Below are 18,200 nucleotides of genomic sequence, written 5' to 3' on the forward strand. Positions count from 1 at the left end.
AACTTCTGTCTAGTTTTACCTCGTCTCTTCGCAATATATTATATTATTGCAATTTCTATCTCGTTGTGCATGCTTGTTGAAGCATGTAAGCAACTAAGGAGCCCTAAATATTTTTTTTTCATTTTTCTTCTTTTCTTTCGGCTTTTTTTTCCATTTCGAATAAGTGAATATGAATGTGCTCAGCTAGACACGGCAATGCCATGCCTATGTTGTTATTTCTTCTCTCACTCTATCACTCTTTTTATACGTTTTACTTCTTATTTTTCTTTCATCTAACCAGCATAAAGTGCAACAAACAATGAATGGAATCTGCATGCAATTCTTGAAATTTTCCAGCAGAAAATAACAAAAAACTTGTTGTGAAAAAAGACTTTACGGGAATCGCAATGGCATAATATGTAGAAAAGAATTTCACTCTATGACCATTACAAAATTTATTTAATTTCAATCTCACGATGAATGATGAATTTGTAACTGGAAACGTACATGCGAGTACTGCTGTGATACGTTTCAGTTTCATATTATCACTTCCTTTTTATATATAAATGTGTACTTTTTTCACACTTTTCTAATTGTGGTACATATCTGTGTCAAGATCAAGGTGGGTTAACTTTGAATGCTTTTAGGATTTTACATTAGTGGTTCTCAAGCTATGCTTCACGATATAGTTGTGTGTTTAGTAATATTTTCAGGTTTTTCTTTCTTGACCAAGTTATAACTTGTTATGTGGTCTTCTGTGAGTCAAAGTGGTTCGATACTTTAAGTCGATGTGGCGGAATTGTTTAGCACTTCGATACCCAATTATTGTCCCTCTAAGAATAATTTATGGTGCCAACCAGACTCACAATTTTCCTTTATAAACTACAGGCAGTAATGTCGTCAATAGAGTGATTCTGATCCCAGTATACACTACTAAATGCAAATGTTAGAGGCCCTCTCACTCAGAAACGCTCTAGCACTTCTGGATCTTTCTCTGATTCTGATGAAGAAATCAAGAGTAGCAAAACTTGAAGAGGCAGTACTTTTTTATGCAGATTTTTTAAAAATTACTATGCACTTAGTCACATCAAGCTGGATATTTAAACTCAATATATTCACTTGACAACAATGTTCATGATTGATGTTGCATATAAAATTAACTTGTCCTGCAGGAAGCAAGTAGTTAGCAATATTATATAAATACACACTAATTTGTGCGTTCACATCTGTTATTTCTCACTCCAAATGGTCAAAAATGATTTATTTTTAGTTTCATATGTCTGAACATTTCTGTCACACAATGAATAGATTAAGTGATTTTAAGCCATAATTAGCATATACTAAACAAAATATAATAAATTTTTGTTAGTCTTAAGCCAATTTTTTTTTTTTGAAAAGCACTAACAACAAGTCATTAGAATTAATTTAACTCTATTTCCTTGAATTGTAATGTGCTAATGTTACTTAACAAGTTCTTTGACTTTATGTCTATTAACACAATTTCTTTAGCTTTTTAGGTTAGTTTTCGGACAATTTCAATTCGTTCTAGAGAGAATTTCCCAATGTTCTAAATTGAGGTACTTGAACTTAAATTAGAAAATACATTGATCAATGTAAAATGTTCACATATACAGCTACAGTACATTGTATTACGAAAATTTGAAATCACCATGTGTGACAATGCATATAAATCTTCGGTGCTTCTTCTTAGTATGATAATTAGCTTTCAACATCAATCTTTTATAGTATCTTTTATATTGGAAACGAATCAATTAGCTTTTTGACAAGAAGTTGCTGCTTTAATGACAAGTGGGCATATATACTGTTTGTTCTATGGATAAATAATTAAAGTTTAAGATGTATATGAATAGCTTTTGTACTTGCATGTTATAACGAAAATGTGAAGTGCCTTATTGAGTTGAATTGCCTCATATATTATTCTAGAGATTGATTGATTTAAAATCAATGAAACATTGCACACTTAAGGCGCTAAAATAATACATTTAAATTGCTACTTAACACTTTCTGATCATTATAAAAATGGACACTTGTTATCTCGTTTTTTAGCAAATCTGTTAAATACGAAAGTGCTTAATGATTGAAGGATAAGTTTATGGTTTCCTGTACAAAGAGTAACATCTCACACGATAAGATTATTTTCGACTAATTAATAATCCTACAAATCTTAATTTATTTTTTTTTTGCTAAGCTTTAGGAATCGTTTCACATTATTCACAATGACCTTAATAGCCTATTCAAATAATCTTTAGATGAATGAATGCTTCTGCTATTTTCATCAAAATCAAACCTTGAAAAAATTGCAAGCATTTAAATCTCAAGATTTGTTCTTCACAACGCAAATTTTTGGCTGTGATTCCCCATAGATGAGTTTTAACTTTTTTTAATCGAATACGGATGATATTTCTATAGTGATGAATTTGTAGTTCATAATAGTATTACAAGTAGGTGGTCTTCGATTTATGCAAGGTGTATCCTCCTTTAACAATTGTTATGCAGTATTTCAAATATTTTGTTATTTTATCCGAGCGACACAATGTGGCAAACCGCATTTTTGCTGTAAAAATGTGGCAAAATCAGACGATAATGCTTGTCGATATGGCAACATGCTCGGCATGTTCGGGCTACTTTTAAGGATTGGGAACTTTTCATTGAACAGCCGAATTTGGCGAATTAAAAGCCAATGGAAAATATTCGAAAATCTGGCCAAACTTTGACTTTGTGCTGAATTTGGTTTAGATCCAGTATCATGCCAGAGTCACGTCAGCCTAAACTGAAAGGTGACATGAAAGAGGCACTTCAGCCTGATGCAGGATTTTTGATTGATCAACTAATTTGTGCTATTCGGGTGAATTGTACAATAAGATAACAACAATTCATTTTAGGATTCTATAATGGCACTATTGATTGTCTACTAAAGTTTGAGGCTATAAATTTCAACTTTTCATTGCTTGAATACTAAATATTCTCATGCTAAGACTTCAAAATAAGGATCACTAAATTAGTATTGCAAATTTTTGGTTCCTAACTGATAGACCACAGCACCGTTATGAGAATAAGCTACCCCCGTTGTTCGACAGTATGAATAATTAACAATATTCAGATTTCTAATTCATAATGTCCGAGTTGGCCAGAAGAATTCTTATGCATATATAAAACGATGAGGACAAAGCTCACAAATGAGAAAAATAAATTCTAATTTACATAAAAATCTCCTTTGAGATTCAATGTCTATATTCATTCATGTCTTTCTTCTGTTTTTAATAAAACAATAAAATAATCAACTTTCTTAAGCCTTGATGATGTTGATAATTCAATAAAAATAAATTTTTACAACATGATTACAGGTCAGTTGGGACTGTGTAATCTCGAATATTTCCAATTTTAATTATTTTTCTTCTCACATCTGCGGCTATTGTACATACGTATAGTCTAATAATAAGAAAGAAGAAATTGCATGAGTCATAAATATTTTTATGGTATTCCACCTCCTTATGCTTCTTATCAATTAATATTATTCTTTCCTCTCAATTATAAAGAAGGTAAAAAAATAGAAGAAAGACAATTAGACATTGAATAGCCAATATCAATATTTATAGTTAAGATGCGAGTCGTCGTTCAAGTAACCTAGAAAAGCAACCGGTATTATAAAGTCAAAGCAATTCAATACGGCTGAAGCAAATAAAAAAAATTGTTTAATACATTTTTTATACTGTATATAATGGTGCTTTTACTATTAAAAGAGATTTACTGGTTTGCGGCATTTGATACCAGAAAATTTCCTATTATTCAATTATTAGACGGTACAAGTTGTTGCAAATGAATGAAGAGTAAGGAGAAGAAAAAAAAAATATGAAACTTCTTGGACATTAATTCACATACATGTTTCTCTTACTTATGTTTTGATTTAAACATTCATGGTGCATTAAGCGATTTAAAATGCTTAGTTTTAATTCGCCAAGATCTCACCTTAATTATCGATTTCGATTCGAAGATGGAAATGGGAAGAAATCACATAAATTTGATACAAGTATGCGTTACTTACTTCTCTTCATTCCATCTTCATCTTCATTCATAATGCTAGCATTTTTTTTATTCATTATAGCTTGTCTTATAAATCTTTCTTAGCATTTGTCTATGTCCATTTAAAAAAATATTCGCATCAATCCCAATGTCTTTGAGAAAGGAAAAACTCATCTGCAATTTTTTTTATACTTTATTATTAAGCATATACAGCATAGTGAGTAAATGAATGAAAGTTTCAATTACCAAAGTTCCATAAAAAATGATATGGAAGGTCAGTAATTCAATCATTTTTATCGTATGCAAATTTCTTCCTTAATATCAGTAATGATCAACTAATTAAATCATTTTGATTACTGTTTTATAGGAACTGCAACCTATAAATTATCATAACTTGATAGAAAGTTGCCAATAAAAAGATTTAACTGTCAAGTTTTATTATAATTCTTGTGAATTTATGAATCTATAATCGGGTTGATAACAGTTCGTAAATCAAAATCGCTTCTGAATTATTCAACCTCAAACTGAGATATTTGGGTATTTCCCATCGAATCACTTCAGTAGATCAATTTTAAAACAAATACTTGATTTTATTCGGTTTCTTAAACATCATGCTAGAATAATAGTCTTTAAGTATGGAATAGGTGATTCACAAACTGTGTGACGTGATACACTCTCGATCGACACTTCTCAATTCATGCGTTACTGTTAGGAATTATCCACAACAGACGTACATCAAGAGATGGAATGTGTTATTTTTAAGATTCTTTAAATAAGGTTCTTTTTTGGGCTATTTGTAGACATGACTATACAAAAAATCACAATTCATTAAGTTGTTGAAAGAAGCAGAGGCTTGCTTGACAAAAGAATAGCTTGCAAATTAGGTCTAACTTCCAACCTCCTTCTCCTTTATTTCTGAATATGTCCAGGTAACTGGGTCGACTTAACTCCATTCAAAATTCGAAAATGTCCAAATTTTACCAATCATTTGGGAACTAAAGAAGGTTTCAGATAACATTTAACTTGTTGATTCCTAAAAATATCACTTTAAGATTAATTATATTTCCAAACGAGTGTGCCTTAAAGAAGTAATTGGCATCCAATAAACCAAAAAAAAGTTTGTGTATAACTGGCCGAGAAATTCAATTTACTCGTTCAAGTGATGACTTGAACAGTTTTTGGAAGAAGTAAATGTTGAACATGAAAAAGAATGAAGAGCACATGAGAACAGACACACAAAATAATAATTAAGTTCATTTGTATTAAAGAAAACAATTGTATCAGACAGAGCAAAGAGAATATAAAATTTCATTACGTTATGATCCCCCGCTGATAATCTTTTGTAGATGTATTTTTATTAATATAATTATTTATTCAATCCATCTCACTCTCTCATCGTCAAAATATAAAAAAAACTTTCCAAATCTCGCATTTTCTCAACACAAAAATAAGCAAAGAAATTGTTACTGCTAAATTAAATTTTTGGCGATTCACGTTAAATTAAATTCGAAGTCAAATATTTAATGTTAAGACATGCGTGCTTGACATATTCTATATGATGTATATGTAGGCATGTCTTTTTTCTTAATACTTTTTTCCCATGCTTCATGAAACATCCATAAGATATTCTCCGCGAATGCGGGAGCAAACCACACAAAATATAAAGTAAAATGCACATCGTTTTTTGATCATATTATGTACTGTCCAATTCTTTAGGGCGGCATAATCATTTTTAATAAAAATAATAAAAGTAAATTTTTTACAGCATAAAATGAGAGAGGTCGGTTCCAACAAAAATTCATTTTTCATGTATTCTTGTCCTGCGTTTTTCAGCACAATTTAAGTAATTTACGAAATATTTACCAAAAGCATAGGATAAATAATGAAGGAATTAACTTTTACAAGCATAAATTCTTTATATGCGAAATTAATTTAATTTAATTTATTGAAATGTTTCTTTATAACTGTTTGCTGCCGAAATTACATTTAAAGAGCTTAATTTATTAACGAAATGATGCAAGAAAGGAAGGAAAAGACAGAGAAAGAGAGATGGAAAATTGGCGTATGTATCCATCCCTTTCACTCATATTTAGGAATATATAATATATCGAAAATCCACCTGTAGGCCATCAGTGAATATTTTCAATCTCTATATTGATTTCAATCTCAATTCAGCAGTGTCTGTCGCAAGTTTAAAGTAATGAATAACTCACTATTAAGATAAAATCCTTTTGATAATTCAGCCAACGTAAGAAAATTGATTTCTTCCTCTTTTGGGTTTTTATGAAAGATTAAGTTAAAGTGATGTCGGTATGTATGGCTATAGCATAAAAGACGCATTTTTATATATATATAGTATATATCTTACTAAGTAATTTTAATAATAACAGTATCGTAAAGTGTAGGACACAATTTTCCAGAGGAAGGGAATTTAAATAATAACAGCATTGATTTTACGATACAATTTTCGTTGAAGCAGTAAAAAAATTTATATTAATAATAATCATCATCACCATTAAATAATAGGTCTACACTTATGGGATTATATACCTATAAAAATCTTGTTCGTTGCTTAAAACATGATAACAATTTTTAGTAAAGAGTTGCCAGCTCAGTTATAACAGCAATGATGATCGATGTGAAAAGTGGCAGAAAAAGTCACGTAAATATGCAAAATTTAATTAATTTACATAAGTGGTCTTTTGATAATGTTACAGGATCTTCTTCAAAAGTAGAGTATTTGTATCCTAAAGGCAATTCTGACATTTCAAGTTTACATATTTTAAGAAATATGATGATGATATTCAATTATCTCCTCGATGATGAGCAGCAGGTTTTGATGTCATTCTTTTTTTGACAATTTTATGATCAATTTACGTGATTTTTGGGATGTCTTTAATTTATATTGGCATTTTATCCATCATATTGATGATAATACCAGTCATAATCATCTAATTTAAAGCATATAGATGCCAAAATCGTTAGAGTTGAGCTGCATATAGAATTAAAAGCTATTTACCGATATACATCCATAATATCTCATCAAGCATGACGAAGAATTTTGTTCGGAGATTTCCTTATTATTTCATTAAGTACCGATCAATAATTTAATTATAGTGAACAAGTTACTGCAAATTTTTGGTTAATGTCGGTTTAAATGTTTTTATGGCAAGATATTACACGAAATATCATGTTCTCGTATCTTGGACACAAATCGATTTCTTGCAAATTTTCGCTGATAACGAATTATTCGATAATCGCTATCAGCCTTAAGAATAGGTCTTGTAAAGTTTAATGAATGGTGTAGAACGGCAGACACAATAATGAAGAAATTTTGTTGTTATAATTACCGACAAAATAGTGATAATTCCAGACTATATTGCAAGAAAGAGTGCACGAACAAAATCAAGAGATAATAAAAAGAGAAAAGTCGATTAAATCGTTTTAAGTCACACATTCATACACAACGTAACTTGTTGTTTATTTCGCCCATTTCCTTTTAACAAGTTATGAATGCTTAATGAGTTTGGTCAACTGTTCAACTAGGACATTTTAATCATTACATAATGATCAAAGATTTATCTTTATAAGTAAGCACATGATCTCATTTAAAGAAACTGCCGGTTATTCAATAAACAATAAATATTATCATAATCGCTCTTGATCAGAGCTAACTATATGTATTCATGTAGTTTTAATGAATTTTTATGCCGAAATACAGAAGGCATAAGAAAAGAAATTTATTTAATATTAAGAAGTCTTTAAAAATGAGAAAAGATGAAGGGATTGATCAATAAAATTGGGAACTTTAATGAATTCACTAATAAGTATAATTAAAGAACTTCCTTACGGAATTAAGTAAGAATGATGTTTATTCTTCGGAATTTAAAAACAAACTAAATGTTTATATGAAGGGGCCAACAACTATAAAAGGGGAAAATCAACATATTGTAACTTCAAATATAATTTGAATATTAAATGACAGTTAATATACTCTTGCAATAGAACAGAATTCTTAAGAGCATGAGAGATAAATTCGATAGTAACTAATTTATTGAGTTACGTAGTCATTGAATAACTTCTTGTGGAGTCGCAGAATGAAAAAAAAAATACTAAATAAACTTAAAATATTATAATTGCTGTATAATAAATTGATATACTAGGCTTCCTTGCTTTAGCATTTTGGGATTGCCTTACACTTTGTTAAAGCCATTACAATACATTTGTCAATGAAATTGTCGTCAACAAATAAAAATGGAAATGAATGACTAAAAAATTGAAATTTTCGTTACTCAAGTCAAAATTGACTAAGCTCAATGAAAAATTCCTCAAAAGTTATGGGAAAAAATCATGAGGAAGGGAAAAGATGTTGTAGCGATCGAGATCATGTGTTGGCCTCTTATACTTTTTTAATTAACAAAATTTATCACGCCGCAATTAAGGCGTTCCACAAAAAAAAAAAATGTTGAGTGGCATAAGTTGGATTTTTTATTATTATTATTTTGGGTATATAAATTGCACAAACACACTTACTTGATCGAAACCCTGTAGTGGCTGCTGATCATTATTACTATTGCTATTAACATTATTGCCGCTCTGAGTGCCTTGATTGCTTTCTTGCTCTTGTTCCGGAGGTGCTGTTACAAAATCAAAAAAATCTGTTTTAGACAAATCTTCGGGTCGAAATGATTCGCTAATGTCCATGCTTGTTGCTGATGTCATTTCATCCGATCCGTTATTGAATATAGGTAGCATATATAAAAGTCCAAAAATTTAATTTTTCACAGTTCTTGTGTATTTGTAGTTTTATTTTTATATCTTTTACTGCTGTCTTCTCTCTCCTCGTTCTTTCTATCTTTTTGCGTCAACCAAATGTCGATGAACGAATGATATTATTTCTTTTAGGTATATTTATATAAACTATACTGGTATTTTTTGCTTGCTTATTTGTTTTACGCGTTTTGTTATGTCTTTTCGCTGTTTTTATATTATATTAATACATATTATATTTTTCGGCTTTTTTTATGGATTAGTCTGATGATTTGTTTTGCTACGTGGTTCGTTGTTATTACAGCTTCTACTCGCCTTACTTTTTTTTTTACTTTTTCATTGATGATAATGACGTTGACTTTTTCTTAAGTCGTTTTCTAAGAAATCTTTTATACATCATTCGGTGGACATAAAGTAGCTCATCTGTGCAAAAAATTAAATAAAAAAAATTAAATTAGCAAAAAAATAACTTTATTAAATTAGAAAAATATTTTTATTGAGGCTACTGAACAGTGATTGAATATAGAACCCTTGCAAAAAATAATGTCAAGCTTTAGTTGTGGATATCTAATGTCAACGTTGTAAGGTGTGCTATTCATAGGAATTATATGGAATGATTCAACATATTCACATATATAAAATATTTCATACAATATTATATAGATGAGGGCATGTCTAGTCTAGATCTGTAGATTTATGACTGGAACGATGTATGGGTCTCATGAAGCTATACTGTGGTAGTAAACTGGACTTTTTCGCAGATTAGTTTTGTTGAGCTATTCCGTAGATTTTTCCCGCAGTAAACTGGTGTGTTATAGAACAATCTAAGGTATGCTGAGAATTTTGGGACGTGATCAGTCGTTACTATTACGTTACAGAATAATGAACCTTTTTTTCAAAATGGAATTGACGGAATTTGGATTGTTTAAATGAAACTTTACTTCACAGCCTCAACATCTCCCATTTCCTTCCACCTCTGAACATAAACCAAAGTGAACCATGTCTCAAAAAAGTCTGGACAACACTGTGCCACAAATTGACACATTGACACACAATTCGTCTTCAATATATTGTAAAACGATCAAAATATGACCAAAGCACCTGCAAGGGTAAGGTGGAATTACCCATTACAATTGAATTTCTTTTTTTAAACTCAAGCGCTTTTATGAAATAAATAAAAAAAAAACTTTATTCAGTTGAATGCTTAGGCATTCCACATGAGAAATTTGTAATGGAAAATTGATCGTGAGACATAGATATGAACAAGAATGTTTGTTCGAAGGCTTAAAGCTCAAGCTTTGCTAGTTTGCTAGCCACTTAGATACATTGAAAAAGAAGAAGAAAAATTGTCAAGTCGTTTATGTATTTTTATTGAGATTATAAACTTCTAAATTTATTTTATCGAAGTCACAGCCATGAGAGGTCTGAAACATACTAAAATAGAATATTGATGGATTTATATACGCAATTGAATTGACATATGAGATCTTCGTAATTATTTTTTTTCAATCTGTCTATTTCTTCTTATTCTTACGTTTGAGCATAGAGGCATTACATTATGGATGTATAGTGAATAACATGTTTCTCCTCCACTGCCTTTGATTGCTTTTTGCTCAAAGCTATTTACTATGATTTTAACGAGTCGAAAATTGACGTATTTGCTGCTTACATCTCTCACAATACTCATCATATATATTTTCTTCCCATTGCAGTCTTAAATGAGACGGGTGTAAGGTACAAAAATGGTAAAATATGTTTTTGATGATTAATTACTCGACAGATATAAAAATATATAATTCTTCATTAATGCTTGCCTATAATGCTTCAATACGTGTCTGCCCTATTAACAGACTATAAATTTCTCATTTACGTGAAAAAAACAAAAACACAAAATTGACTTCTTTTAAACAGCTATGATCGTACTGAAATATTTTTTTTTTCATGGGTATGTACATCTTCTTATAAATTTATAATTTTTATTTTGTGAGAAAATGGTCTTGAGCTGAAGATTCATGCAGTTTTAATCTTGTATATACATACAGATAATTACGATTGCCAAAGGAATTTCTTTCGCTCATTTTTCAAATTAATACGACTACTAAAAAAAGCAAAAGCATTTAATTGCCTCATAAAAAGCTCCTTGGGGTCGTTCAGTTGTTACGTAACTCTGTTTGGGGGTGGGAATCATCTCAAACAATCAAATTTATTTTCTCTTTCGAGATTTCGTTGCGGAGGGAAGGAGAGTGAGGAGAATGAAGACGTCAAAATGTCAATTGTTCACGTTACGTAATAAGAGGATGCCCCCCTTTGTATTTCCGAAGAAAAAAATTTAATAAAATATAAAACGAAGAAATTTTTTTTGGGATAAAATTTAAAGTCATAAAAAAGTAGAAGCATCAATGAATTTGTTGCAGTTGCGGTGAGAATAAAAATAAGACAAAAAAAGAAATTGCATTTTATTATTTTCATCTCAGGGGTTAAACATTGCATGAAATAAAGATCATTAGTTCTGACAGGTATGCTGTGTTTAAATTTTCTTAGTGTGAAGCTTTTCTTCAGTTAATTTTTTCACAGAATTCGTGCATAAAGTGCAATTACGAATGAAGGCTGAGACAGTTTATTGCGTATGTGAAACAAAGCTTTTACTTTTTCAACTTGATCGGTACTTGCCCGAGCGACAACAATGGAAAAGACTCTGACATGGATCCTGATGAAAAAGGCTGCAGTTGGCGTCTAAAGCAGGCTCTCTGACTTCTGTCAATTCCAAAAGTTCAGAATTTTTGTTTAATTTGGTGTAAAATTCTGAATTTGAGGCTTAGATTAAATTTACATAAAATTGCATGCATATACAATTAATGTGCAAAATCATATACGCAGAATTCAAATTAATTCTAACAGACATGCTGGCATTACGGCATCAAAGTAGCATATTATTTGACTGTTTTGGTAAGAGTCCCAAAATTACATGTAAACAATCAAAAATATTTGATTTTGGTCGGTTTCGAAAATTCGTCAAATATTCTTGGAGGCAAGGCTGTATACAAGATCGGCTTGAGGATCAAAAACCCTTCTTATTTCGGAAAAAAGATTGATTCTTCAATTTACTAGAATTTTTTATGAAAAAATCCAAAGACCTATTTTCGATCCATACAAAATAAAAAATCAAAACCTCTTGCTGGCTACGTCCCTGGCTGGAGGAATCATGTCATTCATCGAAAGGACATAGACGTTTATTCTTGATTTTCAAGTACCGCCTAGGCCAAAATGTTTATTGTTAATTTAAAAACTTTGAACAGCAAATTTCTGACGAAATTCCTTGTAGTTAGCCATTGTCATGTAATTGTGACCTCTCCCTCAAATAATAATCTTTCATTTTTTCCCTCATATATCTCCATTTCACTGACTGCTGTCACTACTTACTAAAAATCATTTTAAAAATTCAACCGTAATTGTTTTCTCTCTTCTCGTGATTACATACATTGTTTGTGAACAACTTTTTATATATAATAAGTTTTATATTTTGAAAACTTACAAATAGTTAATAGTCTACATACGTCTCGACTTGTTATTTATTACAGAGAAATTTTTCTCTGACATCAAATTGAATAAAGGAATGAAGTGAAAAAAATTATTTTTGTAGCTGTGATTTTTTTTTACTAGGAATTTATGTTTAATTCAAAAAATTAATATATACGCGTGGATTTTTTAATTAAATAATATGAAATTCATTATGATTAAGATAGAGGGAAATATAATTACTTACAACAAAATCTCAATTCTATTGTAGCATGTAAAAACTTAATTATGATTCCAGACAGTAACGAATTAATTACAATTTCTTCTCCCTCATCAGGGATAGACTTTGTATTAATTCAAACTTGTTCATCTCGACTAGTTAATAATTTGTCTAAAATGTTCAAAAAGATCGCTTTTTTTCATCTTTTCAATCAATAAGACGTGAATCAGAAGCACCATATAAGGGAGAATATTATTTTGATGTTTTTATGTTATGAAGCGCATTTTTGTTTGATTTTGGCAGTTAAGGTGTGCAGCAGAGCTCGGATTTTGAATACTTACGTTACCTTAACAGGCAACGAGCATGCTCTTGAGAGCTTGGTCTCCTTTAATATACTAGTTTTGCTCTTTAGATCACGTTCTTGGCCTACTAGGGTCAAGTCGACTAGACGCCATACACAACTCAAGTCGACTTCAAGCTTTGGTCAAGCTTTGGTATACCTTATGAAGCATAGCAGCCCTATGAGAGCCCTGCCTTATGAGCTGGAAACATTGATTTAAATCTGTTATACCACACCCTTTAGACCTACAGTAGTAGGATCCGAACCACTTGCATGCAGACTGGAATCAAAAATATTCTCAAGTGCCAATAATTGAAGGTCAATACAGAATAACTAGGTTAGTCAGCTACTAATGGACTGTAATAATGCAGCTTTTAAAATCAATCAATTTAAGGCACAAAAAGATTAGAAATTCGCAAAAAATAAGAAATTTTGAGCAGCACACAATAGAATTATCACAGCATAATTAAAAATATCTCACACAACATGTCAAAGTGAAAGATTACGCACGAATTCTTAAGTAAAATGTGCTACATGAAATGTTAAACTGCTTGATAGATGCGGTACGTTGATAGATTGACATTTGATGCGAGATGCTGCTGTTTGATACACACTGAACATAGAAAGAAGTCGAAGAGAAAAAAAAAAAATAAATTGAGCTTAGACGTTTCATGTGGTTTACTTGCGTGCTACATATGCTTTATATATACAGTACAGTAAGGCACAACTAAACGGTTTGATAAAAAATAGATATTTAATTATCTTCTTAACCAATTTTTTTTTCTGCTTTACTGATCTCTAATTGATTGTTGAAAATACACAATGAATAGCAATCGAATCAAATTTGACTTCGGCATTGTATAAAAGAGAGCTCCTTTAATATGCATTCAACTAACATGGTCATGTATTTTGCTATAAGAGTGATTAAGAAAAGAAACGGACGCTTATAATTTCACTTTGGCTGGCTGGATGAGTAAGGCATGAGATCCGATCAACCAGGCATCGTTGAGAGCTTGGATTTGAAGCATTCGTGATGCACTATCGAGTTACTGGCTTACTGCTTGATTTATTAGTTTGAAACTATCGATAAATGCATTAATTAAAGATTTTTCTGCTATTATTTACAAAACTCCTTGAAAGTTCCCCTCGACAAACAATTTGAATTAGTTTTGACCGTTAATTTTCAAAAATATTCTAACAGTTATTTTTCATGAAATTTTTATTGTGAATTCTACTGTGTTGATACTTTTTGTTAACCAAATATTTATTGCTGTGCAAAAATGCGCTTAAGTCTCTCGAGATTAATAACACGAGGACTTTAAACATTTTGTATTTGCTATGAGAGTGATTAAGAAAAGAAAATATTTTAAGAAAAGAAAAACTATTAGAAAACCTTGGGAGGCCATCATCTCATTTGAAAGGAGATGGAGAAAGACATACACACAGCACCATCTTATAAGAAACATCTTAAGGGCATCACGTTGCGCTAGATCACGAATAATAACATGTTTTTATGCTCACAAAAAAATCATTAACATGTTTTTCCTCTCTTGAAATTCAAATGTTTAAATAGTCGAGTAAGCTTTTCTTCTTATTGTTTAGTTATTTGATGCTACTGCCTTTATTTGCATTTATCATAACCATCTTCGTTTATTGTTTTGAGTCATTAGATTTAGTCAATATTTGTGGTTCATAAATCTTTGTCTTTTACGTGTAGCTCTGGACGAAATGGGTAGGAGGAGTGAAGGTCATTAAGGTTTATACCTAATTTTAGGTACTTAAATGCTGAGATAACTAAGTTGCACGACTTATTAAAAATTCACGGATTCTTACTTCACACTCTTCCCTTTGCCTTTGCCTTACAACATAAATATGTAGATTTGTAACCGAACAAGCCTCCTGTCACCAGAAGCCATATAACAAGCATGCCAGAAGCTTTTAATGTAAATCAGTTGAGTAAAATTTGTTAAAGTTTTTATGTTCATTCCATTTTGACAAAGAAGTCGTTAAATTGAATATGCAGCATGATTCTTGATTAATTTACTATCTATAAAAAAAAATATTCTGCATCGCGTTGGCATTATAATCTCGCATTATTGCAAAAAAAAAAATATTTTTCACACGATAATCATAGCAAGGAGAACTCCAACACTTATTGTTATTCATAACAAATTCTCTGTAAAGAAGTTAACGCTTTTTATTGTCATTTGTTGTGTTATGCAAATTATGTATGATTGTTTTTTATTTTTTCATTCACTTTTGCCGTTTTACTGAAGAAAAATAAATATAATTTCATAATTCTCTTTATTTTTTTACCTACGACTTCAGCCCCGTAAGCAAGAATCAGCATAAAAACGATAAATGAATTTTTATGCAAAAACGAAACATTTGAGCATTATAATGCGACATTTATTGAATGGATTTTTTAGATGCACAAAATTGCACAATTTTTATTTTTTTTTTTTTTCGTTTTACTTTATGTCTCATGACTTTTTCAGCTGTCTTCTTAGAAAAAGTAAAATACAAAAGTATTTATTGCAAAATTACTAATTCTAAGTAAATGCGATGACGACAATGAAAATATTAAAAAAAAAAATCAATGCGCCGATCCCTAAGCATAAATCGACCAATATTATAAATTCAAAATGTCTTAAATGCCCGAGCAGCACAATGAGTTTGCTAAGGTACGACTACGTTGCTGCAATAACGAAAAGACTCGAAGAGTCCTGACAACATCATGAAGACTGATTTCAATTAATTTTTACAGCGAAAATTCGATTTGCAGTATTGTGACGCTCAGGATGATTATGCTTAAACCTTGCAGTTTACACACATACATGCTATCTAGCTGCTTGACACTATCACGTGCTTTTTGAGAAACAAACAACTTCTTTTCTCTTCTTTTATTAATTTGAACTAACCAAATCCGACTTTGAATGCAGAAATTAAGAAAAAACAACTTTAAGTTCCATGAGACATTCCTTAAATGTCAAACGCATATATCACATCCATAAAGATAAGAACCGCAACCAAGAGTTTTATCCGAAAGCTTAAACTTTTTATTGCGAAATTTATTTTGTCTGTCCCGTACCTTTTAAGATTTAACCTATGCATAGCCAAAAATATCAACAAAAAACTGAATACTTTCTGCTTGATAGCATTTCTATTGATTCTTCTTTGTATAATTGATTTGACTATTTTGGCACGAAACCTGTTTGGGACTCTAATTTTCTATATTATTTCACTTGTTAGTTTGATATCAAGTCGAGCTTTCCTAAAAGAAATGTATTAGTGTCAATATTCCACGAAATAATTTAAATATTTGCAAAGAATTCTGCAACTTCGGCACTGTATTATGTCTATAGCGAATTGGATCTAATTATGGATTCACAGATATTTGAATATGTAAATTTGAAGCTGAGAATTAATTTTGCATAATGATCATTAAATCTATTTTTGTTTAATTTTTTATGGCATAAAGATGCTTTTATCATCATTATAATAATCATTACCGTTTAGTGTGCTGAAGTTAAATCTAATTTTATAGAAAATGACTTATTGCCGTCGTTTCTATAATACACCGAAAAAAATATTAAAAACAACTGTTTATGACATCGCGATATCGTATCTATCAAATAAAATCTATCGGTGAGGAAGAAAAGAGAAATCAAAAATGTGCTTAATAGAGTAATTTACAACCTGTTTCTGATGGAATTTATTAACCAAACTTTATTTATTCATCTCTTTATAGATATTTTGACTGTCTTTTTGTTACTATAAATCAAAAAGCCCCTTTTTGGTGCTCCACGACATTGAGATGTGATCTAACAAATCAAAAGATTGACATGCTGAATGAATTTATTTAGAAAAGTTTATACCTGTGAACATGTTTTGTATTAAAAATGGGCAGATTGATGAGACATGTTACTGGATTTTATAAATATGTTAATGAGTCACTCAAAATATATAAATATTATTGAAAAATGAAGCGTCATATCAGAAGTTTCTGCTTTTTTGCATCCTTATCAATCTGATGGAGATTTTTGGCGACTTGCAAAATTTTTTGTCTTTTGGAATTCTCATTTTAAAATTTCATGATGATTTGCAAAAGCAAGTTTCGCGATCATCTCTTTTTTTGCTTCTGTTATCTCATGTTGTGAAATAAATCGATCAATTCAACAGGATCTGTTGAGTATATGTCAACTGTCGTTTTATATTCAAATTATGTTTGCAACTTATTAGTTGGTTTTCCCCTTTTATAGTTGTTGACCCCTTTCTGTAAACATTTAGTTTGTTTTTGAACTCCGAAGAATAAACATCATTCTTACATACTTAAATACGCAAGAAAGCTCGTTAATTTTTGTTATATTTTCTCAACAGGATCATTATAAACAAAAGGACAAACTTATTACTTCTTTGGAGTGTTCAATAAGACAGCTTTCTCAAGATTAGTGAAGTAAATAAAATGTTGCTTGCTTTAATCGTTTCAATTCCAAGAAATTTCAAGAAATGGTCAGGAAATTGAATTTTTGGAATATTGGTAGAACGGACGATGAATAGTATTATGTAACCTCTCCTTGTCTTTCTATTGATAACACTTGACAATTTGAGGTTGCCACTTGTCTATAAAATAATCCCCTAAAATAATTTTGACAAGTTGCCGTCACTCAAAGTAATTTCCGTACGAAAGACATTTAAAATTTCATATTGATTTTTTTAATTAGGGGGGATTCACCCATTTTTCAATGACATTCACATGCTGTTGAAATCTTTTTATCTTCAATAAAAATATAAAATGTTCAGATGTAAGATAATTTCAGCTTATCTTGTACCGTATTAAAACTATGTGGACCAACATCTTCAACTTTAAAAAACTTATTAGGCAAGTAAACTAAACGGCAGTCTTGAATCAAGAGAAAAAAAATTAAAAGTCATTCAGAGGTTAATTAAATTAATAGTTGAGTATCTCAATCAATTAACCTTCAGCGATATTTCTGGTTTATTGGATGACTAGAATTATTAGGAAGATGTTTGGTTTTATTACTTGAAGGCTAATGTTTTTAAAGGATTAAATCACGTGCTATTAATGAATGAATGATTTCATGATTACAAAATATTCAAAAACGGTCAAGAAACTCAAATAATAAAATACATCTGCCTGCACATCTGACTTTGTGACTCGACTACTTAAAATGGATCTAGATTAAAATTTTAAGGCTTTTTATGGCTTTAAACATTTTTATGTCCGATCAGATTTTCTCCCATGTTTGCACAACTCTATTCATATTAAATTACTTTTATAGCACGACAGTCTTCTATTTGAAGCTTTTAAGC

At 30.4% G+C, this 18,200-nt stretch overlaps 1 protein-coding gene across 1 annotated transcript in view; it reads right to left on the reverse strand.

The window, feature by feature from the left end:
* Positions 1 to 18,200, reverse strand: part of LOC139087314 (uncharacterized) — a 61,569-nt gene that overhangs the window by 18,671 nt on the left and 24,698 nt on the right. Inside the window, exon 2 of the mRNA XM_070636097.1 lies at positions 8,554 to 9,213. Within this exon, the coding sequence (XP_070492198.1) occupies positions 8,554 to 8,775 (222 nt within the window). The 5' untranslated portion in view covers positions 8,776 to 9,213. The remainder of the gene's footprint in view (positions 1 to 8,553; positions 9,214 to 18,200) is intronic.

Source organism: Chironomus tepperi, unplaced genomic scaffold (assembly GCF_022539635.2).
Source record: "Chironomus tepperi strain 1889 unplaced genomic scaffold, CSIRO-AGI_Ctep_v1 contig_100, whole genome shotgun sequence".
Classification (NCBI taxonomy): domain Eukaryota; kingdom Metazoa; phylum Arthropoda; class Insecta; order Diptera; family Chironomidae; genus Chironomus; species Chironomus tepperi.